Source organism: Nerophis lumbriciformis, linkage group LG04 (assembly GCF_033978685.3).
Source record: "Nerophis lumbriciformis linkage group LG04, RoL_Nlum_v2.1, whole genome shotgun sequence".
NCBI classification, from domain to species: domain Eukaryota; kingdom Metazoa; phylum Chordata; class Actinopteri; order Syngnathiformes; family Syngnathidae; genus Nerophis; species Nerophis lumbriciformis.
Window position 1 is genome coordinate 20,059,091 of NC_084551.2, and position 23,796 is coordinate 20,082,886.

General features: G+C 43.2%; 1 protein-coding gene across 1 annotated transcript; it reads left to right on the forward strand.

Moving 5' to 3' along the window:
- Window positions 1-846: 846 nt before the first annotated feature.
- Window positions 847-23,337, forward strand: gapdhs (glyceraldehyde-3-phosphate dehydrogenase, spermatogenic). The gene is made up of 11 exons (XM_061950325.1): window positions 847-951; window positions 9,794-9,853; window positions 10,149-10,245; window positions 17,985-18,091; window positions 21,571-21,661; window positions 21,762-21,880; window positions 22,014-22,095; window positions 22,186-22,337; window positions 22,417-22,579; window positions 22,656-22,753; window positions 22,835-23,337. The coding sequence occupies exons 2-11, from the start codon at window positions 9,825-9,827 to the stop codon at window positions 22,902-22,904; spliced, it is 1,008 nt and encodes a 335-aa protein (XP_061806309.1). The 5' UTR covers window positions 847-951; window positions 9,794-9,824; the 3' UTR covers window positions 22,905-23,337.
- The last annotated feature ends 459 nt before the right edge of the window (window positions 23,338-23,796 follow it).

A 23,796-nucleotide genomic window follows, 5' to 3' on the forward strand; every position in this document is an offset into this window, starting at 1 on the left:
TGGTAAAAATGCCCCTGTGGCAACTTTTTTTGCAATGTGTTGCTGCTATTAAATTCTAAATTAATGATTATTTGCAAAAAAATATATATGTTTCTCAATTCGAACATTAAATATCTTTTTGCAATCTATTCAATTGAATATAAGTTGAAAATGATTTGTAAATCATTGTATTCTGTTTTTATTTACAAATTACACAACGTGCCAACATCACTGGTTTTGGGTTTTGCATACTGTTACCAGTGACGGAGCAAGAAGGCGCTACGAATACTTTTGACATTTTCCATGCACCTCTTCATGCAAAATGAGGCAACAAACGGATCGCGTTTATAAATAGCAATCTCTTCATTCTCCAGATATCAGACACTATAGCCACATATTATGACAAGAGGATGTTGCTCCAATGATCAACTGCACTGCAGGGATTTCCCATCTTGTACACATCCTGCAGCACGTAGCCTTGCTCAAACATGTCATGTGACATAGTGACAAGCAGTACTACCAGTATAGCAGCGTGGTGTTGCAGTATAGCCAGCAACTTAAGAACACATTGTATGTGTGTGACGTTGATATATTATTACCATTGAAACATTACATGACATGCCTGCATCAGACGCATAATAATTTGCATCCGACACAAGATCACACTAATAATCTGTGTTTCCACCTCATCTTTGCATCAAGCTGACTATATCTTTGTTTCTTACTTTGTGTCTGTGGTCTGCATTATTTTTCATAAGAATGCACCGTTTTTGGGCTAAGGTGACGGTTGCTATGGCAGCCAGCGAAGGGCGGTCGTGTCGGACGCCTGGTTCAGAATGGACGCTAGCTGCAATGGATGGCATGACGTCACGTCACCAGGGAAACCCGGCTGCGCGAGGCACGTGTCATATATAAAAGCGGAAGGCGGTCCACTGGTTGGCGCACTCGGACCCAAGAAGCATCAGCCGTGAGGTAAGCCATAATCCCGCTTTAGCCGTCACCAACCCGCACGCAATGTATATTCAAATAATATTACTTGGCGACGTCATTGTAAAACGTTGAGATACGACATTATACATATTCATCCCCGACGTCCTATTTTTGCTCGCGGAAGTTACTGTCTCATCATCGGCTCGTGTTGGTTTATTTCAGATATTCGTGTAAAAATACTCACACATTAGTTAATATTGAGTGGGTATCATTTATAACGCGGTGGAGTCTCTTAAGGGGGATACAGGCCTATCTTCCCCGTGGAATGGAGGATAAGCCCCCTGATGGGAGGAGATGCGGTTATGGCGCCAGTCGAGTAGTTGTGTAATCGACGCGCTGTTGCATCATTTATTTGTCATTTTACCTCAATTGTGAAATTGTTTTACCAATAAGCTTTTTAAAACATAAAGTGTGAATGAGGAAAGACACGGTGATGCGGCAGAAACCTTGCTAGCGTGACATTGGGCAGCTCCCCTCGCTGCATCTTTGCGGAAGTAACATGGCCGAGTTACGTAACTCGACATATTGCAACGTTTGTCAATGCAATCTGCGGCGAAACGGCAATTCTTTGCGAGCATTGGAATGTGTCGGGATGGTGTAAAATGTTATATCTTGAACGCGGTGCTGCAAAATGGTTGCAAAAAGAGCTACGTGACCGTGTCTCTTCGTAATGAAGTGTGATGCCTGGCGCAGTGGGAATGTGTGCATACGTGTCGTGACTAATGTGGTCATTATGAAATATGAAATACTTTATGGATTGTCTCATAGACAAGTAACCAAGTGTTAAAAACCCTAATGTGCAAAGCATCTTATCTATTTTTCTGTCCAAGTTGGTCTATAAAGAAGAAGTATAGATGCAACCATGCAAGACCACCGCATACTTGTCAACATTTGCATTAAAGAAAGAGAGGAAAATGAGGAATTTTCTGAAGGTCATCACTCCAGCTGGCGGAGGTCAATGCAGGCCTCAAGATGTTGCTGCGATGAAGAGCCGCTGCTAATGTCGATGCTGATACCTCAGATCGATGCTGCTAGAATAGTCGTACTGAATCTGTTACTGTATACGCTGGAGATGACTGAATTTCATCAAGCACAGGCCTGTAGCTGCCATATGCTAAGTCATGTCAATGCTAGATGTCTAAGCAGGCTTTTCAGGCCTACTTCAAAAGATGCAAATGTCAGTTTTGTCAGAGGTCTTTCAAGTTAAAGTCCCGACGATAGTCACACCCACACTAGGTGTGGTGAAATTATCCTCTGCATTTGAACCATCCCCATGTTCACCCCCCTTGGAGGTGAGGTTAGCAGTGAACAGCAGCGGTGGCCACGCTCGGGAATCATTTTTTGATGATTTAACCCCCAATTCCAACCCTTGATGCTGAGTGCCAAGCAGGGAGGCAATGGGTCCCATTTTTATAGTCTTTGGTATGGGTGTACCCCGCCTACCGCCCGGATGCAGCTGAGATAGGCTCCAGCACCCCCGCAACCCAGAACGGGACAAGCGGTAGAAAATGGATTGATGGATGGATGGTATGACTCGGCCGGGGTTTGAACTCACGACCTTCCAGTCTCAGGGCGGACACTCTAACCATTAAATGTTCCAATAATATAACAATTTATAGCAGGTTTTCATATTTATGTCGGAAGTCAGACTTGATGAAAATGCATTGTTAACCCCTTTGTGTTGTTGATATGCTGTCAGTATTTCTACAAACAACAAAGCAAAAAAAGACCAAGACAAAAAATTTATTATTAATTCGAAGGCAACTGGGTGCTTCTGACACAAGCACAAAAAGGGACACTGTTTGCCAACCTGCATGTCCTCTGCATAGTCATCACATGACCTCCCTCTCCCATTGAGTCCTACGCAGGCAGACATGGCGCACCTTACATTTATTCATGACGGTGTGTGCATGCATGTCACTCATGGAAAGTCTTGTTGAAAGAGCAAACGTGTTGTTTGTGTGTTTCTGTCCGCAGGAAGTAAAGCCTGCTGAGTGTGCAGCCTGTGTGTGTCTGTGTGTGTTGATGTGGGGCCTGTACAAGAATGTGGCAGCAAAGTGACATTGCCAGAAACTGACAAAGGCCAATCAGGAGAACAAATGTTGTGAGGTGTTACAATTTGTATTTTTTTAAATGAAGCTCCTCCTGTAACTCTTTGATGCTAAGGGCAAACACCGCAAGTGAAAACATGCCCTAATGGGATGTGCCTCCTGGCCTCCAGCCAATCAGCTAACTGCAATGGAAAAGTACTGCTGGGACAAAGAGTGTGGCTGAGGGATAGAAAGCAACATTAAAGTTTGAATATGCCCGAGTAACTGAAGACAAGGCATGGGAAGGATGGGGGAGTGGCCATGAGTTCAAGTGCATTTTTTCTTCTAAAAAAGGAATTATGGCCTGCAAAGGGTAGCAGGAGCTTGGTTTCTTACTACATATTGTAGTGTAGACAATATGTAGAGTGTATAGAATCCCCTCCCGCAAGCCTACTTTTTGTGTGAACAAAATGGGTCACAGCTTAGTGGGGGGAAGGGTGAGCTAAATGAGGTTGACAGCTAAAAATGCTAAAATAAATAAATGGGCTGGTGGTGGTGATTATTTATAATTAAGTGTTAGTGTTGATGAGTGTGCAAGTGAAGAAATAAAGAAGTACAGCGACTGAATGTGGAGGTGAATATGTCAATGAGACGGAACGTTCTTGACTTGGTAAAGGTCCTGTTTGGCCAACTAGCTAGATGGATGCCTCCAGGAAAACATATTTTGTGCTCACTACCTCCAAAAAAAAGACATCTTTAAAAATTTTGAAGGTGCAAAACAGAATGAAAGGCATGACATGTGTCATGGACTGCACGATTATGAACAAAATGATAATCACGATTATTAATCAATAAGAATCAGTAAAAATATGTTCCATCACATTTATTAAAGTCATGGAGATGTGTGAAAAACTGGAACATAAGTGCCCTAAAATAAAGGACCTGGTCAAAGCTCTCGATGAGGTGGCTCGCTGCAGGCAGTCAAGAACTTTAAAAACTGTCTTCATTACTTTATTTACAATAAATACATTGATTATCGATTACTGACGTTTCCAAATCAATTTTATAATTGTCCTTGTCCAAATTGAGATGCATCTAAAAATCGATTATTTCCCCCACCTCTAGTAGTGTGGCCGTCTGGTAACCGGAAACTATTTAGATCCCGGCCTGGCGACCTCATGTCGAGGTGTCCTTGAGCAAGACACCGAACCCCTAACTGCTCCTGATGGGTAGTAGTTAGCGCCGTGCATGGCAGTTTTCGCCATCAGTATACCACAATTGTGTTGTTATTAATGTGCAAGGACAATAAAAAATCTATTCAATTCTACTCGCGGTAGGGGGAACGTATGTGAACGTGACTATATCATGTAATTTGTAATAAAATAGTCTTAATGAAAGGCTTAATAAACTTCATACATGTATCATTATATTTAGTAGTAGTTTATATCGAACATTCTTACAAAGTTGCATCAGAATAGTTTGCAGTTCACAGTTCAACAAGTCCGAGAGACCTCTTCTTCATATCACATTCTAGCAATTACTAATAAGTTTAAAGTTAAAGTTAAAGTTAAAGTACCAATGATTGTCACACACACACTAGGTGTGGCGAAATTATTCTCTGCATTTGACCCATCACCCTTGATCACCCCCTGGGAGGTGAGGGGAGCAGTGGGCAGCAGCGGTGGCCGCGCCCGGGAATCATTTTTGGTGATTTAACCCCCAATTCCAACCTCTTACACTGAAATTTCACTGCCCATTTAAAGACACGTCTTTGTAATCGTGTTCATTATTAGTTTTAATATTTCCGCTCTTTCTCATTGCATAATGCCTTTAGCTTTATCCATTTTTGTATATATATGTAGTAAAATATGTTTTGCTTACGTTTTCTACTCCTAAAATAAAGAGAGTGCTCTAACAAAACACTATTTCTGGTATTAGTCTCAGTAGGTTATTAATAAGTTAGCTTTAGGAGTTCAGTAAAATAAAATACCTACAGCACCACCTGTGTTAGTACAAAACCAGTGATTGAGCTTTTTTTTTTTTTTAAACGATTCGGACATTGTCTGTCTTCTCTGATTATGACATGCCATTTTACAGTACAGTGTGACAAAGCCTTTGTGTGGCCATTTAATGGTTGACATTTAATAGCATAAAAACAGCAACAGTTTTAAAACCGAAAATAGCATAAAACAACCTTTGTTGGGCCATCCCCTCTACATTTAAATGAGTGTCAGCAGATTTCAAGCTGCTGTTCCCAACATTAGACTTGACTGGCTGGCTGGGCACAATGCTGCCTTTGTGTACTGATTGATTAAATGTGACTGGGTGCTGAATACCAAATCTGCAGCCAAGTGTCGTTAGAAACATTTTATAATTAAACTTAGCTCATCGTGTAACATGTAATTTTCAGTACCGGTACATCATAATACAAATAATAATTTAAATGAGGAGTCTCCAACCTTTTGCTCCTGATTTACCAGTAGTCCGCCACTCCTTTTCATGTAGTCTGCATATATGCATATCTTAACACATTTGATGATGCAATATTTTTTGCTTTCCCAATTTACTTCAAGTAAAACGTGTGTCTGTGACCAACACAAACTCACCACAATACAATGAATAATGCCATCAAGAAATCCAACTCTCTACAGTAGACGGTGGTATGCATCATAACTCCGCTTCTTACTGTAACACATCTCATACCACATGGTCTGCCAGAGAGTGAGAAGACAGAGCAGGAGATATCAGTTTTACCGAATTAGGAACTTTGTTGCTATATTTATCAAGTGATTAGGCACCTCTGAATACTCAAAAAAAGCGACAAGAGACAAATTTAGTGATGACACTTTTGGAAACTTTGACATGAAAGTAGGGCTCAGCGATATATATCGATAAACTCGATAGATCGCGGGTTTGTCTCTGTGCAATATAGAAAATAACTATATCGTGATATTCGAGTATACGTTCTCACGCAGTTGCTTTTAGCTGCGGGCGTTACGCTACAGGCGTTACTCACTCTTTGTTGTCTCTCCTTCTCACATAAAACAAGCGCACCTTCTTACATACGTCACATATGTATACGCCCTCGCGGAGCAGAGAGGTAGCGGCATGGGTAACGTTAGCTGTGGTGCGAGTGGTAATACGAGAGAAAGAAGGTGCGAATCTGGTAACAAAATGAAGGAAGAATTAATTCCCAAGAAAAACAGCACGGGGTCCATCGTCTGGCGGTGGTTTGGCTTCAAGCGGGAATATGTTGAACAGACAACCGTAATTTGTCAAGTGTGGGGCAAAAGGCGTAGCTACAAAAAGTAGCATTTCTGCTAATATGTAGCATCATTTGAAAAGTCACCCGCTAGAGAATGAAGAGTGCTTGAAACTCTGCATGTCAACATCTCCGTTCGGTGCCACACCAACAAAATGCAGAGGCAACCATTTCCACATCAACACCGTATGAAAAAAATAGTCAACAACAGAAGGAGATAATGTCTGCAGTAACCTACCACATAGCAAAGGACATACACTATTAGATTTCCTATTATGCAGCTCATTTGTATTTGACAGTTATTGAAATATCTTGTGTGACATCATGCACAAAAGTGCACTCATAGCTTGTTTTAAAATGTCTGACAATCTTGCACTTTCTGTTTTGAAATGACATGAATGTTTGTGCCACTGCTTAATAACTGTTTAATAAATACAGTTTTGGTCAATTGACTTAGTTGTGATTTCCCTCACTGCATTAAAGTTTAAAATGAGCATATATTAATGCAGTATGAACAAGAATGTTTTAATGTAGACACATAGAATCATCATACTGGTGTGATTATATGCATCAAGTGTTAATTCAAGGCTAAGGCAAAATATCGAGATGTGTATCGTGACATGGCCTAAAAATATCGAGATATTAAAAAAAGGCCATATCGCCCAGCCCTACATGAAAGCACATATTGCTCCTAGAGCGTGTGCTGTTGTGGGCCGTCCCCCATTTAAAAGCACTCACGGCTCTGTTTTGTCAGTGACATTTTAGAAAAGTGACAAAAGTTTATTTATATTTCTAAATATGTATTTTCATTTCACCACCACAAATAGATTGCTGACCTGTGGGACACTGGATGTCGACAATCCACCATTCACCCTTATATTCACATCTGTTTTAGGGATGTGGCAGCAATCCTGAGTACCCAGAAGAAACCTATCGTGCTTAGTGCTACTTCGCTACTACTTTATAGCTTTAAATATGGTATGCAATTTTACTTTACTGTCAGAACCAGAGTTTATAATTATGAAAATAATCTATCAATTCTTATATATGGATGCAGGTTATTTGTTTAAAAACATAACACTAACATGAGCAACTTATTTTCTGACGCCACATTTAATAAAGGGACCCATGAATTTACTGAAATAGTCCTCGTTACTTGTAAAATCTACAAGTGTATCATTCATGCAGAGCAGCCATTTTGTGTTAGAGGAGCTGGGCTACCTATTGTGTTCAATGAAAATGGAGTGCTTCGTTTCAACAAGGCCTGGAGGTGTCCAGAGACAAAGACAAACTAAGACAAGGGAGGTGATTGCTGAGTTTTGTAAACACACAAAAGGTGAAAGATAGAGGAAAGGGAAGAACACACACAGCCACATTGGTAACCATGTTTATTACATAGTACGGTAGTAGCAACACAACGTAAGATGGCAGATGGGACTTGGAGCACCTGATAAAACGGGAAGACTGTACTAAAACCAAGTGTAGGTCTACTCTCAATTGACCTTGACAAAAATATGTTATATCTAGACAATAATGGTAGTTTGGGTTGACATGAAATAATAATAGTCCAATACATACTGGCCTCATGTTTGGTGGTATGTATGTGTATATATAATGCATTTCACCAGGTTGACATTCTCTCCACCATTATTGAGATAAATGCCACAGCACACACAGGCCACACACCTGCACACTTAAGGAGATTATTCTAAAATTATATCCAATCAGTTTCAAGGACAACCCACTGTGGTCTTACTTACCTAGCACACACAAACACACACAAAACTGGTTCACCAGGCTAACACGTGGTTAATGCTGCTGGTTTTAGTGAGCATTGTGTCTTTGTAAACCTAAAATTTAAGCATATATGTAAGGAGACAAACAGTAAATCACATAGCTGAACTAATGCCAACTCCCTAACATGATCTGATTGTGCTGCTGCATGCCAACTTTTCCTTGCATTTCTCACTCCCTGTTTTATCCTCCCCATTGTTTTCTAAACATGTCCACGCATGATACATTACCTCTACTTGCCCGTAATACCTTCACTGTCAAAACTTGTACCTTTCAAATATTGCACTGATAGACGTCCACTCCACACTTTTGTAATACAACTCAGGGCCAACATACATCTATATGCTCACCTTGCTGTGTCACACTGCTTTTACATATCTGATTACCTAACAAATTGCAGTCTAGTTTTATGTATACGTTTAGATTAGTTTGGTGTGTGTTTTCAAATCAGGAGGGATCTCTTTCTTAAAGGGGAACGGCACTTTTTTTTGGAATCGTTCACAATCATTAATAAAGACATGATGACAGATGGATTGTTTTTTATGCTGTCTAAATATTAAATAAACACAATCAATGGAGCCTATGGGAGCCGTTCAATTCTTCCTATAGAGCACCTAAAAATACATCCAAACACCACCATTAGAGTTGTATATACATGATGTAAGTATATTTGTAATGTAGTAATGGGCACTTTTATAATCCATCCATCCATCCATTTTCTACCGCTTATTCCCTTTGGGGTCGCGGGGGGCGCTGGAGCCTATCTCAGCTACAATCGGGCGGAAGGCGGGGTACACCCTGGACAAGTCGCCACCTCATCGCAGGGCCAACACAGATAGACAAACAACATTCACACTCACATTCACACACGAGGGCCAATTTAGTGTTGCCAATCAACCTATCCCCAGGTGCATGTCTTTGGAAGTGGGAGGAAGCCGGAGTACCCGGAGGGAACCCACGCAGTCACGGGGAGAACATGCAAACTCAACACAGAAAGATCCCGAGCCCGGGATTGAACCCAAGACAACTCAGGACCTTCGTATTGTGAGGCAGACGCACTAACCCCTCTTACACCGTGCTGCCCACTTTTATAATAACATTTAATATTTACGTATTTTGATAATTTTAAGCATATGCGGTGCATTAATTTAAAAACCGCATCACCTTTGCTTTTTTTTCTTCATCACTGATTTCCACTCACTGCAGACTTTATGAAAGCCAGCACACATAATAAAACACCACTTACTGTATAAGGTCCGCTGTCATTAGGATGTTCATATATTAAGCTGCTGATCAATCAATGATGTAAACATCTGCGCCACTCTGAATAGTTTGGCTGCGTTAGCGGTTATAATAACAATATCACTAATACTTGGTTAATATTCAAATCACGAAATGTAAATTGAGTATTGTTGGCGCTTTTTGAATGGTTATCAGATTTAATGGGCGGAATAGTGGAGCTACCATTGGCTTCGCTGTATGTGGACTTTTATTCACGTTTAATTATTGCTTCAAAAAGTGAGTTCCCCTTTATAGATACTTCGATATATTGTGTGTATGTGCATTCAAAGTATAATAATGAATGGTTCTTACAGTGTTTTTCCGGAATTTCAAGGGCTTTATATGTTGACACACACATTTTGTGTTGTGCCAATAACTTAACTGGTCTTGACTTAAATCAGCACTTGTGTAATGTTTTTGTCATAATTGTGTCTTATGCTGGCTTTTCTCTTTTCAGTTAACTCAGTCTCCCCCAAGAAGCAGCAAGCATGTCAGACCTCTGTGTTGGAATCAATGGGTGAGTTAGAAATACATTTTTTAGCAATATGATGTGATTATTAATAGAAAAACAATAGAAAACCTCAAAATGTAAGGATTATTTAGCCTTCCACTGTTTTGTTTAGCCAGATTATGTCTTCTGGTTGCATTAATTATACTTCATCTGTGAACAATATTCTCCTTATGTGTGACCAGATGTGTTTTTACGACTACGGCATTGTGAACTGAGGAATGTCATAGCTTCATGTTACATCCTAGGAATGACTTTGATAAAGAAAACAGCAATGAAAATATCTGTCTTTCTCTGTATGTAGCTTCGGCCGTATTGGACGTCTTGTGTTGAGGGCCTGCCTTCAGAAAGGCATCAAGGTTGTGGCCATCAACGACCCCTTCATTGACCTGCAGTACATGGTGAGAAAATAGAAGTGTACTTGAAATGTGTTTAGTTGCCAGCTAGCGATTGGCACACTTGTTGTCAGCTACCTAGTGGCACACCAGTTGCCAGCGAGAGATTGGTGCACTAGCTGCCAGCTGGCAATTTGCACACTAATTGCCAGGTAGCGATTAATGCTCCATTTGCCAGCTGGCGATTAGCACACTAGTTGCCAGCACCGGCACAATACTGTTATTATTTGAATAGTGTTAGTATTGCACAATAAGAATGTACCTTTAGGACCATTTTAATATAAAATACAAACATAATTTTGTACAAGATATAGAAGTAGGGGGTCCCTGGTCCTTCTGTCAATCAGTTTGGGAGTCCTTGTCCTGGAAAACGTTAAAGTCACCTGGTCTAAAAATGTGCATGTTTAGAGGAAATTGAAGCCTCTGAATTGTCCAGTGGGAGTTGTTTGTCAGAATATGCCATGTAATTACCAAGTAGTTACCAGGGCAGTATTGGGAACACCAATTCTGATACTGAAACTTCATATTTTCAAGATCATTGCATGATTACATTTTTGATTAACATTATAATCAGATAAAAACACAGAGTGGTGTATAACAATATCAACAACAAATTAAATCTGATTTAAATTGTTTGCTCGTTTGTTTGTCCTTTTGTGTACAGGAATGTATTTCCTGAGTTTGTAAACAATAAGAAAAACCACAAAAAATGGGTTGATGGTAAAAAATCATTGATCTAAGCACTGTAGTATTGACCTGACACTATACTGCTTGGTATCGTAACTGTCAATTTTTGTATCAATTTGCCCACGTTGTTTGCTCTTGCTTGAGGTTAGAATGTCTTCCTAGTGTGTGTAGTGTAACATGTTATCTATACCTCTACCTCCTGGCACGAAGGCAAGGATTATTGACTTAGAAGTAGCCTTGCACTGTGAAGGGGCATTAGCCGCCCGTGAGGATGCAACATTCATTTCCCCTTAATGTAATTAAATGTGGCGCACAGCCACAGCATTTTTATTATAGCCACACCTTGAAAATATGTGTTTGTTTTTTTACTTAAAACCAAATTAAAGTAAGAAGAAATCACACAAAGTCTGACGATATTTTGTAAATTTTATTACCAATACTATGATAACAAACGGCACAATCCCAACAGGCTTTACCTCCCGTGCAAACACTTGCGCCTCCGTGAGTTCACTTTTCACACCAACACCTCATTCTCTGCAAGTCACCTTTCAGACAAGGGCGGTGTGTTTGCAAACATGGGAAAAACTGACATTAAATCAAAGCCACACGAAAACCGCGCTGCCCAAACTAGATGTAAACATTGTTTGGAGCGTTGTCAGCATGTCTGCAATGTGGACTTAATTTTAATATATCCCAGAAATACCCACATACATTGATCTACAAAATGTGCAAATATTAAGAGGACAGTGGCGGTTTTGAAGGAGAGAAAGTCCATCTTGAGCAACAGCGCGAAGCAAGTGTGACGCCATGCTCGCTGCAGCTCGCCTCTTTAGTTAGGGACATCGAGGGCCAGAAGTAGAGTCTGTAAATGTTATGTATCAGAAAAGGGAAGGAGGCGACAACCAGGGCAGGACTGCAGTTACAAGGTTTATTTGAAACCTTTTGCTGAATACGTGGCGTGTGTATGCTACTCAAAGTGAGTGAGTGTTGACTATGTGTAAAATTAATAATGTGAATGTTACCAAGGGTTGTTGTCTGTAAATGTTGATTGTATCTTTCGTCGTTATCCAAGGGGGCAAGGCGAAGAGGCAGTTCGTGGACAGGCAAGTGGTCGTGGGCAAGAGCAGGGCAGCGTGTCTGGGTCCGAGCAGGGTGGTCGTGGATCATGGAGAGCAGTCAGGAATCCGGATGGGTGTCGAGTAACAAGGCACGATCACGGAGGACATGGGAGTCACTGTGGAAAATACAAAAGGGCATGAACCAAGGGGAAACACGGAGAGATAGAGCAAAACAAGGACGAGGAAATCACTGGGAAAGGAATGCCAGACGTGATGCTTACTGGAAGGTTAGCGACGTTCTGGCAAAGGTTCCTCAGGTCCGCTGGTCTTTATGCTGCTCCCCCTCGTCAAGTCCAGGTGCGCTGATGAGTAATTGTTTGCAGGCTTGTTGCTGTGTGGGTGTGTTGTGCTCAGCGCGAGCAGAGGCTTGTCTGAGTGTGCTGCTAGCAGAGGGGTTAAGAGAGGTGCCTGCAGCTCCAACTGCAGAGGAAACGTGGGTTCGACTCCGCGTCATGACAGTACCCCACCCCTTATGCGAGGCCCCCGACGAGCGCCGGGGAGCATCAGGATTGCCACGGTAGAAATCCTCCAGAAGAGAGGGATCGGCAAGATAGGAGGCAGGAACCCAAGATCTGTCCTCTGGCCCATATCCCTCCCAGTCGACCAGATAAACGAGCCCCCTACCTTGTCGACGGACCCTGAGGATTTCCTTGACCGTCCAAACCTGATCTCCGTTCGCCAAGAACCTCGAGGGTGGGGGGGCAGGGGCAGGAGGAGACAGAGCGCTCTCCGCTACCGGTTTAATCTGGGACACATGGACCACTGGGTGCCGCTTGACCGAGGGTGGAAGAGCCAATTTGACAGATACAGGGTTTATGATGGACAAGATGGCAAAAGGACCAACGTAACGTGGTGCCAATTTTCTAGATGGTACCTGGAGGCTGAGGTCCTTTGTGAGTAGCATAACTTGTTGTCCTGGCCGATAGGACGGGGCTGGAATGCGATGACGGTTGGCGTTGCGGCACATCCTCTCGGAGGCCCTCTCTAAGGCCGCACGAGCGGCTCTCCACACCCTCTGACACCGCCTAATATGAGCCCTAGTCGAGGGCACAGCGATTTCTAGTTCCTGTTGGGGAAACAAGGGGGGTTGATAACCCAACGAGCACTCAAATGGGGACATACCGGTAGCGGAGCTCTTCAAGGAGTTGTAGGAAAACTCCACCCAAGGCAAAAACTTGCTCCAGGACGTGGGTTGACGACTGGCAACACAGCGTAGCATGGTCTCCAAGCTTTGGTTTGCCCTCTCAGCCTGCCCGTTGCTCTGGGGGTGGTATCCGGATGTGAGGCTGACCGAGGCCCCGATTCCCTTGCAGAAGGCTCTCCATATTTGTGACGTAAACTGAGGCCCTCGGTCAGAGACGATGTCCACCGGGATACCATGTTGCTTGACGACGTGTAGTGTGAGAAGATCAGACGTCTCTGAGGCAGAAGGTAACTTGCGCAGAGGAATGAAGTGGGCTGCCTTGGAGAAACGGTCAACAATAGTTAGAATGGTGGTGTTACCTCTGGAGGCTGGGAATCCCGTGACGAAATCCAGGGCGATGTGTGACCAAGGACGGGCAGGAATGGAGAGAGGGCGAAGGAGACCAGCAGGAGGCCTGTGTGACGTCTTATTACGGGCACAAGTAGTACAAGCAGCGATGAACTCACAAGTATCCTTGGCCATGGATGGCCACCAAAAACGTCTTCGCAGCAGTGATAGGGATCGTTGAAAGCCTGGATGGCAAGAGAACAGACTTGAGTGTCCCCAATCCAGGACCCTGGGTCGTAGCTCCCGATGGACATAAAGCTTGTTGGGTGGTCCACCTCCCGGTCCTGGATTGGCGCGCAGCGCAGATTTGACTAGGTCCTCCACCTTCCAAGTCACCATTCCAACGATGCGAGTGGGAGGAAGGATGGGATCCGCCACTGACGGACAGGTGGTCTCTTTCACGAATAACCGGGATAGTGCGTCAGCCTTAGTGTTCTTAGACCCAGGCCTGAAAGAGAGCACGTAATTGAAGCGGGAGAAAAACTGCTGCCACCTTGCCTGACGGTTGTTGAGTCTTTTGGCAGCTCGGATGTGGAGCAGGTTGCTGTGATCGGTCAAGATCTGGAACTGGTGTCTAGCTCCTTCCAGCCAATGTCTCCATTCAGCCAGGGCCTCGTGGACCGCCAATAGTTCCCTGTTCCCAGCATCGTAGTTCAGCTCGGCCTGAGTCAGGCGCCTAGAGAAAAAAGCCACAGGGTGAATCAAATTGTCACTTCTGGACCGTTGTGAGAGAACAGCCCCAATCCCAGAGTCTGAGGCGTCCACCTCTACCAGGAAAGCACTGTCTAAGTCGGGGTGGACGAGAATGGGGGCTGAAACGAAACGCTCTTTTAAGTCCTCAAAGGCCTTTCTAGCCAAAAGTGTCCACACAAAGGGCACGTTAGTTGACGTGAGGGAGTGGAGTGGTGCAGCAACCCTACTGAAGTCCCGAATGAATCGCCGGTAGAAGCCGGCGAAGCCGAGGAATCTTCGAAGTTCCGTCCTATTAGTAGGTTGAGGCCACTCTACCACGGCCTTCACCTTCTTCGGGTCGGGTCTTATGTGCCCCTTTTCGACCACAAATCCCAGGAACTCCACTGAAGAGGAGTGGAAGCTGCATTTCTCTGCCTTCACAAATAGACGATTCTCCAGGAGACGTTGCATGACACGCCGGACATGTTGCTGGTGGTCAGAGAGGTTACGGGAGAAAATCAGAATGTCGTCCAGGTATACTACCACGAATTGGTCCAACATGTCCCGGAGGATGTCGTTGACAAGTGTTTGAAAAACTGCAGGTGCGTTGGTAAGACCAAAAGGCATTACCCGGTACTCATAATGCCCCATATGGGTGTTGAAGGCCGTTTTCCACTCGTCCCCCTCTCTGATCCGTACAAGGTGATAGGCGTTACGGAGATCCAGTTTGGTGAAGACGGTAGCAGGTGCCAAGGGCTCGAAAGAAGAGTTGAGTAGCGGAAGAGGGTACTTGTTCTTGATGGTGATGTTGTTCAGGTGACGGTAATCAATGCAGGGCCGAAGGGACCCGTCCTTTTTGGCCACGAAAAAGAATCCTGCGGCCAATGGAGACTTGGACGGGGTAATGATGCCCGAAGCAAGGCCCTCCGTAATGTATTCCCTCATAGCCTCCTTCTCTGGAAGAGACAGATTGTAAAGGCGGCTAGAAGGCAGGGTAGCGTCAGGGAGTAACTCAATGGAACAGTCGTAGGGTCTATGAGGGGGTAGTCCCTGTGCACGTACCTTGCTGAAGACCTCGGCTAAGTCATGGTAGCAAGCAGGGACCAGGGATAAATCGGCCGGGGGAGTCGTGGTAGAGGAGTGGTGGACTGGAAGGGATGCTGACCTGAGACAGTTGGCCATGCAGGGTGTGCTCCAAGCCAGGATTCTTCCGGAAGTCCAAGAGATATGGGGGTTGTGGAGACGAAGCCAAGATCTTCCAAGAACCAGTGGGGCTACTGGAGCTTCCAGCACCCAAAGGCTGATGGTCTCCCTGTGGTTACCGGAAATGGTCATGGAGAGGGGCTCCGTGCGGTACTTGATGGGGCCCAAAGGCCGTCCATCCAGGGCTTGTGCAGGCAGTGTCTTGTCCAGGGAGATCAATGGAATGCCCATCTGCTGGGCAAACTCATAGTCTAAAAGACTCTCGTCTGCTCCAGAGTCCACAAATGCCTCCACTTGTACGCTCCTCTTGTCCCAGGCCAGAGTAGCGGGTAGCAGAATGTCTGGGTTTTCTTCCTTACGGGGGAATAAAGTATGGCTCACCAGGATTCCCTCCACCTTTAAAGAAGGAAAAGGTTGGCTTCTAGAAGCCGCTCTCTGGCCTCGCTCTGCTGCACGTTCACAAAGTCTTCGGTCAAATTGGAGGGCCAATTCGATGAGGTCTTTGCAGGAAGTAGGTCTGTCTCTCAGCAGACCGTCCTTAATCTCCTCAGAGAGGCCGCGACGGAACGCGCTTTGGAGCGCCCGGTCCCCCCAACCGCTGTCCGCCGCCAGGGTCCGGAATTCCAGGGTGTAGGCTGCCACGGAGCGTGAGCCCTGCGAGATGGAGTGCAGACGTCCGGCCGCGTCCCCCCCATCCTTGGGGTGATCGAAGACGGCCCGAAATTCAGCACGGAAAGCACAGTAGTCGGAGTTGAGACCCACGGTTCTGTCGACGGCGGCCGTAGCCCACTTGAGTGCCGGTCCGGAAAGCAAGGAAAAAATGAATGCAATCTTGGCACCATCGGTGGAATAGCGGGAGGGCTGATGACAAAAAATGAGGTCACATTGTACCAGAAAACCCCTACATAGCTCAAAGTCTCCCTCAAAGGGTCTCGGACTGGCAATCCTGGGTTCCCGTTCCAGATTGCAGTGTTCAGGTCCGCGGACTTGGGACGTATGTGGGGGTACCACCGGCTCGGGACTGGCCCCAGGGCATAGGCTGTCCAGCCTAGTATACAGTCGGGAAAATGCTCTATCCAGATTGTCCTCAAGGGCAGAAAAACGAACCTGATGCTCGCTCACGACGGAGCTAAGGATAGCCAGGTCAGAAGTTCTGGATGACCGGGCCTGGGGCTTGCCGTTGTCGCCTGGTTCCGACATGTTGTGGCCAGAACGTACTGTTATGTATCAGAAAAGGGAAGGAGGCGACAACCAGGGCAGGACTGCAGTTACAAGGTTTATTTGAAACCTTTTGCTGAATACGTGGCGTGTGTATGCTACTCAAAGTGAGTGAGTGTTGACTATGTGTAAAATTAATAATGTGAATGTTACCAAGGGTTGTTGTCTGTAAATGTTGATTGTATCTTTCGTCGTTATCCAAGGGGGCAAGGCGAAGAGGCAGTTCGTGGACAGGCAAGTGGTCGTGGGCAAGAGCAGGGCAGCGTGTCTGGGTCCGAGCAGGGTGGTCGTGGATCATGGAGAGCAGTCAGGAATCCGGATGGGTGTCGAGTAACAAGGCACGATCACGGAGGACATGGGAGTCACTGTGGAAAATACAAAAGGGCATGAACCAAGGGGAAACACGGAGAGATAGAGCAAAACAAGGACGAGGAAATCACTGGGAAAGGAATGCCAGACGTGATGCTTACTGGAAGGTTAGCGACGTTCTGGCAAAGGTTCCTCAGGTCCGCTGGTCTTTATGCTGCTCCCCCTCGTCAAGTCCAGGTGCGCTGATGAGTAATTGTTTGCAGGCTTGTTGCTGTGTGGGTGTGTTGTGCTCAGCGCGAGCAGAGGCTTGTCTGAGTGTGCTGCTAGCAGAGGGGTTAAGAGAGGTGCCTGCAGCTCCAACTGCAGAGGAAACGTGGGTTCGACTCCGCGTCATGACAGTAAACATGAGTACATTTTATAATAAGATTTGTTGCTGGTTGTTTTTAATAAGAAAAACTCATTAACATTCTCTAGACATTTGAAAACATTGTACATTGTACAACAAGCAGCAACAAAAGAAAATATGGCAAAACGATAAAACATAAATACACATTAATAGTAATTAATAATAACATATTTGTTTTTAAATGTACTGTATGTATACATTTTTTGAGTCTTTTTAAAGAAATATAATATCATGGCAAATTATGCAAATTATTTGATGATGCCATAATGACCACGCCCCATCAGCACAACTATCTTGGCAGTCTAGGAGAAACCCTGACATTGCTTTAAGGACGCAGTCGATCGCTTGTCGCTGTCAAATATGCGGACAGAGCTAGAATGTGTCATCAACATGCGTTATCGCGATCTAACGAAAGTATTACAAGCTTTATCGTCTGTCAAATTTGAATAATTCATATTGTATATCGTCTGTATCGTGCAACACTAGCTGGAAACATGTCACTTATACTGTACTATATTTTGCTTTGACATTTAGGCGAAATTGTGTGTTTTTATTGATCGCTAACATGCATACTCACCAATAACATCTCACCTCTATTTAGGTCTACATGTTCAAATATGACTCAACCCACGGCCGTTACAGCGGTGAAGTATCCCAGGGGGATGGCAAACTCATCGTCGATGGCAACCCCATCTCTGTCTTCCAGTGGTGAGTAAGAATACAATTAACCACTTTTACTATTAGCCGTAATTAAAAGTGTCATGGTTATTTAAAAGCATAGGCTCCACTCCACTAGTCTTCTTCACTCACTATAAATGGACATTATGCTGGTACGTTATTTTCGGCACAACCTGCACGGAACGAAAACACGCACTTATACACACCTATGGAGATACACAAAAATATGCTAAATTAGTTTAAAATGGCTTCAGGTCAAAGCCCCAAACGTTTCCCACCAAAAAAAAGAATTTTGGGTACTTGAGAAATAACCAAGGAGTCATTTGAAAAACCTTCCAAAAGAAAGTTTCAGTTCAAGGGTATAAAACGTCCAATATGGCGCAGGCGTTTGCTGGATCACCACCCAGATTAACACACGGAAGTAAATGTAAGACATACTAGCTGAGTTAAATTATGTTCGTGGCAAGTAAGTTCATGAAGAATTGACTTAAATATAAACGTGCCATTTACAATCTGTAGCTTAGTGTTGAGTCAGTTTAATGTAAACAAACAGCATCAGGTACCCCTGTCAAGGAATTTATATAGTGACCATTAAACATTAGAGATTGCTTATTCCTGTCTGTTAAATCAGGAATGTGAAATATACGCGTAAACTCGGAAATCCGCATTTTTAAACATTAATTTTCATGTCAAAATATCACTTCCGCTTTTTTTAAAGCAGCACTAAGTAACTTTTTAACCTTCATAAAATATTTTCATAACGTTTGCGATGATACAACTACTTACAGCTAGTTGAATGACACCTCTGTCATGGCCTGATGGGGTCTGTATCACTTTCACTGGCACTAAGCAACTTTGAAGAGGGTGGCAGGACCCCTGCCACACAAAAAACAACAAATGTGCTGACTTGCTTTACGGCATACATCACTCCCCCCTCTCCCCATTCGTTACAAAGACGAAAGTCGGTGTGAACGCCGACGTACAATTACTGCTGTCATGGCCGAAGCTGCAAAACAACCAAAGAAACGAAAAGTTTCATCTGAGGAGACAAAAAAAGAAAAAGTGTGGCGACCCGGATTAAAGAACAGTCAAGGATCAACATTGGTGCAGCTTTCACTTGCTGGTGTGAGCTCAAAGACGAGGAGGGATTTCAGACCGATGCTGCCTTGGTTCTGTTCTTGCTGGACGAGTCAGTCATTTTTGATGCTCCAATCAAAATGATAATGCTAATGATAGCTATAGGAAATTTACGTGGTAGCAATAAATAGCCACCAGTTTGATAGTTTGCAATTCCACACTGACACGACAAGCCATGCAACAAACTGAAAAGTACTGTATAAAGAAAAAAGCAATGCAATGACTTCAAATCGCAAATATGAATTTTGAGTAAAAGTGTGGAAAGTCTTAATGACTGACTAACCCTATGCGCTAGCCCTCATGGGAAATGTGGTCTTACACTCCCGCAATGCTGAGTATGCTAGTGTCACAACTGCCGACTGCGTCCGCCGGGTAGCAGTCGGCTTTTAAAACGTATTGCTCATCCTCTTTGTGTCCGGGCTCAAAAATATAAGGTCTTTGATCATAATTGTCCTAAAGTAATCGTTGTTGGCTCTCACAAAGTCTGCATGTTGTTGATGGGGAAGGGATCTGTGGTTCCTCTCGCAACGTCACGCGATCATGTGACTGGCTTCTTAATTGTCTTTCAAAATGACTTGGGAATCTTCTGTGAGATTTATACTATAGTGATCATATTTATTTATTTGCAAACTTTGAAAGTCTTTAGTTGTCATGAATCAGATACATATGATGATAGCTTCAATATAGAGGCAACTTATTTTTCCCATCTACTGGTACTTTAAGTGGGGCTTTGATTAAATATCAATAAAAATAAGAATTTTCGTCTTAGCCGCAGGTACTCTCTGTTCTTCTTACCTTAACGCCGCTTTGAGTTGAAGGATGGGGAGCGTACAACACGCTAACCATTCCTTTGTTCCCTCTACGAGCCACAACGTTGACAGTGGCCTACTTTGCTGCTAATGTTATTTGGATGATTACAATCCGAACACTGTTTGTTCCGAACCAGTTGTAGTTCTAGAGCAGATATTAGTAGTCAGCGGGAAGGTATGTTTTCTTACGTGATGGATGTAAACATATGTCACAACACTGGAAGTATATTACCCGAGGATACACGGCTACAGGATAGCATTGGCAAATGGGAAACGTTTTCGAGGTTATTCGCATGTATGTTATAGAATTTTGCATTACATTTTCAATGATACTAGGCTTAGTGTTATCTATTAAAAAAACTAAAAACTATGTGGTACATCAAATGGGACAACATGTAAGTGTCAAAACGACAGCCAAACAAGGTTGGTAGTAGGCCTGCAACTAACAACTAATTTGATAATCGATTAATCTGTCGATTATTACTTCGATTAATCGATTAATAATCGGATAAAACAGACAAACTACATTTCTATCCTTTTCAGTATTTTATTGAAAAAAAAACAGCACACTGGCACCATACTGGCAACATACTTTTTTTGATTATTGTTTCTCAGCTGTTTGTAAATGTTGCAGTTTATAAATAAAGGTTTATAAAAAAATAAAAAGTAGCCTCTGCGCATGCGCATAGCATAGATCCAACGAATCGATGACTAAATTAATCGCCAACTATTTTTATAATCGATTTTATCGATTAGTTGTTACAGCCCTAGTTGGTAGACGAGAATAAATCTAAAGGTAAAATTTAGTCTAGAAATGCACCCAGTTGCAGGAAATGTAGTATTGCTTTTCAAAATGTTCTTAAGGGGCTTATGTGGCAGCACTTTGTGCTGATAGAAATGTTCCTCTTTTTTTCATCAGTTTTCCTTTTTGTTTATCAATGGGTGCTCACATGCCTAGTTAAATAAACTATATACATTGTAAGTTAATATATTAACAGAATGATGTTCACAGAGCAGAGGTTATTTGCAAAAAAAAAGAGCAATTTTTTATATTTATTATTTTGTACTGTTACTATGTTATTGGATTACTCTTTACTTACAACAGTAATAAATAACACAAATTAAAATGTCTAAGAAATATATGATTGTATAATTATTTTTGTGAAATCAATCCATGCATAATAATTCTGAAACAGTAATTTGTACACAGACAATAATTGTATTATCAAAATCTATAATTCTTGCATCCTGAGTGGTGAGTGACACAGATATGAACCTTAACAGTCAAGTGAATTCCAGTCAACATAATCCTTCTGCAATAGCTGCCAGCATACCCTTCAAAATCCTGCTGTTTCAGTCCATTGTCAGTTGGCTGTGGACAGTGCAGACAAAGGGGGGATATGAAAAATTCCTTCCTCAATCAAATCCTGTTTGCATTCTAATGATCTTCCTCTCGCGTCACCTTGTTTTTAAAAATGCATTGTTTTGGTTGTTCAACAAGATTTTTTTGTCTATTGTCATATGGCAGTAGTGTTTGAAAATATGCTATTTTTCTGACTCCAGTATGAAGCCAGCTGATATCCCCTGGGGCAAGTCTGGTGCGAAATACGTTGTGGAGTCCACCGGAGTTTTCCTCAGTGTGGAGAAAGCTTCTGTATGTATTTACTGTGTACACGTTCACTACATTGAGGCACATATTTTCTGCAACTTGTCAAATCTCTTATTTGTGCTCTTTCTCTCCTGGCCCACCATAGTCTCACATCAGTGGTGGAGCTCAACGTGTGGTTGTGTCAGCACCCTCACCTGATGCCCCCATGTTTGTCATGGGCGTTAATGAGGACAAATATGATCCATCCTCCATGAAGATTGTTAGGTAATTGTAGTTTCTTTATTTAAAAAAAATGTTCAGTTGTGTTCGGGTAAGTGAGTTCAGTTGTGTTCGGGTAAGTGATGTGACCCACATAGCAAGTGCTCTTCTGTGACCGTGTGTGTGTTACTGTTGACAGCAATGCCTCCTGCACCACCAACTGCCTGGCCCCCCTGGCCAAAGTCATCAATGATAATTTTGGTATTGAGGAGGCCCTTATGGTAAGTCACAGTGACACCAAGCACCATTTTCATAATTCCTTACACTGAATGATGGTGGTTGAGAAAGTTAAAATACTTTTGTCATTGCAGACCACAGTCCACGCTTACACAGCCACCCAGAAGACAGTGGATGGTCCTAGCGGCAAGGCCTGGCGTGATGGCCGTGGGGCCCACCAGAACATCATTCCAGCATCCACCGGGGCCGCCAAGGCTGTGGGCAAAGTCATTCCTGCGCTTAATGGGTGAGAACATAAGAAACGTGTACTTTAGTTAGCTGAGACAAGGAAGTAAGGAATTTTAATTGTGTTCATTTGTCTCCAGTAAGCTGACAGGCATGGCCTTCAGGGTGCCTGTGGCTGATGTGTCTGTGGTAGACCTGACGTGCCGCTTGTCCAAGTCTGCGTCTTACTCTCAGATTAAGGAAGCTGTCAAGAAGGCCGCTCATGGGCCCATGAAGGGAATCCTTGGTTACACTGAGGATCAGGTGACAAATACCATCATTGTCGGAAATGTACTTAAATGTGATCATCAGACACTAACTGCTCGCTTTGTTTTTGCAGGTGGTGTCCTCTGACTTCATTGGTGACCGCCACTCTTCCATCTTTGATGCTGGTGCTGGTATTTCCCTCAATGACAACTTTGTCAAGCTCATTTCCTGGTTTGTATTTTTGTGTTTATTATGTTTAAGATAATCCTAATAGTCATTTTAATCAGTTCTCACTTCCCTCTCATTTGACAGGTATGATAATGAGTTCGGCTACAGTCACCGTGTTGCTGACCTGCTGCTGTACATGCACTCCCAAGAGTAGACACTTCCTGTCCTCAAAGGAAGTCTGAAAAGGGACCACCCCCATGTTTTCATCCTGTTCTTTCTGTTTTACACACAGGCCCCAGCCATAGCACTGTCATAGGTTCACAGCCCCTTAGCTCTACTACTGTGCAAGTAGGCAGCAGAATCTGTGTTAAGTGTTCTGAGTTAATCTTGTCTTTTCCTTTAACAATGAGACGATTGGTTGTTGACTGTATTTGTGTCCGTGTGCCCCTGCCCTCTCCACCTCCCATTGCCACTGTAGTTGTGTCGTTTTGGCTCAGTAATATGGTCAACTGCTGTACCCATCTCCATGTTGGTGTGTTTCAATGGCATATTCACCAGTGGAAAGAGGAACAGGAGAGGCAGAGTGACTGTAACTCCTAAAGATTAATGAAACCGAATGATAATAAACAGAACGAGAAAACCTTCAAGATGTCTACTTGTCCTGATTAATTATACACATTATTATGTTAACTTTTGATACCGTGAAAATAGTAATTACACAAAAAAGATCACATTGTTTAAAAATATTAAGCAATACTAATATTTTACATGAATCGTTTTGTTGCAGGTCATCACAGCAAACCAAGCAATTAATTTTGGTGTGCTGCACAGGTGAACAACTTAATATAATAAACTATTAACACATCAATGTATTGGAATCAGTGTTTTCAAACACTCATCTTTTTAATTGGATTAATTACAAGATTGCTGTGGATAAATTAAATTTAATTACACATATTTTAATCTACATTGATTGTGTTTAATTTAGCAACTTTAGCAACAAGGGACGGCGTGGTGCAGTGGAAGAGTGGCCGTGCGCGACCCGAGGGTCCCTGGTTCAATCCCCACCTAGTACCAACCTCGTCATGTCCGTTGTGTCCTGAGCA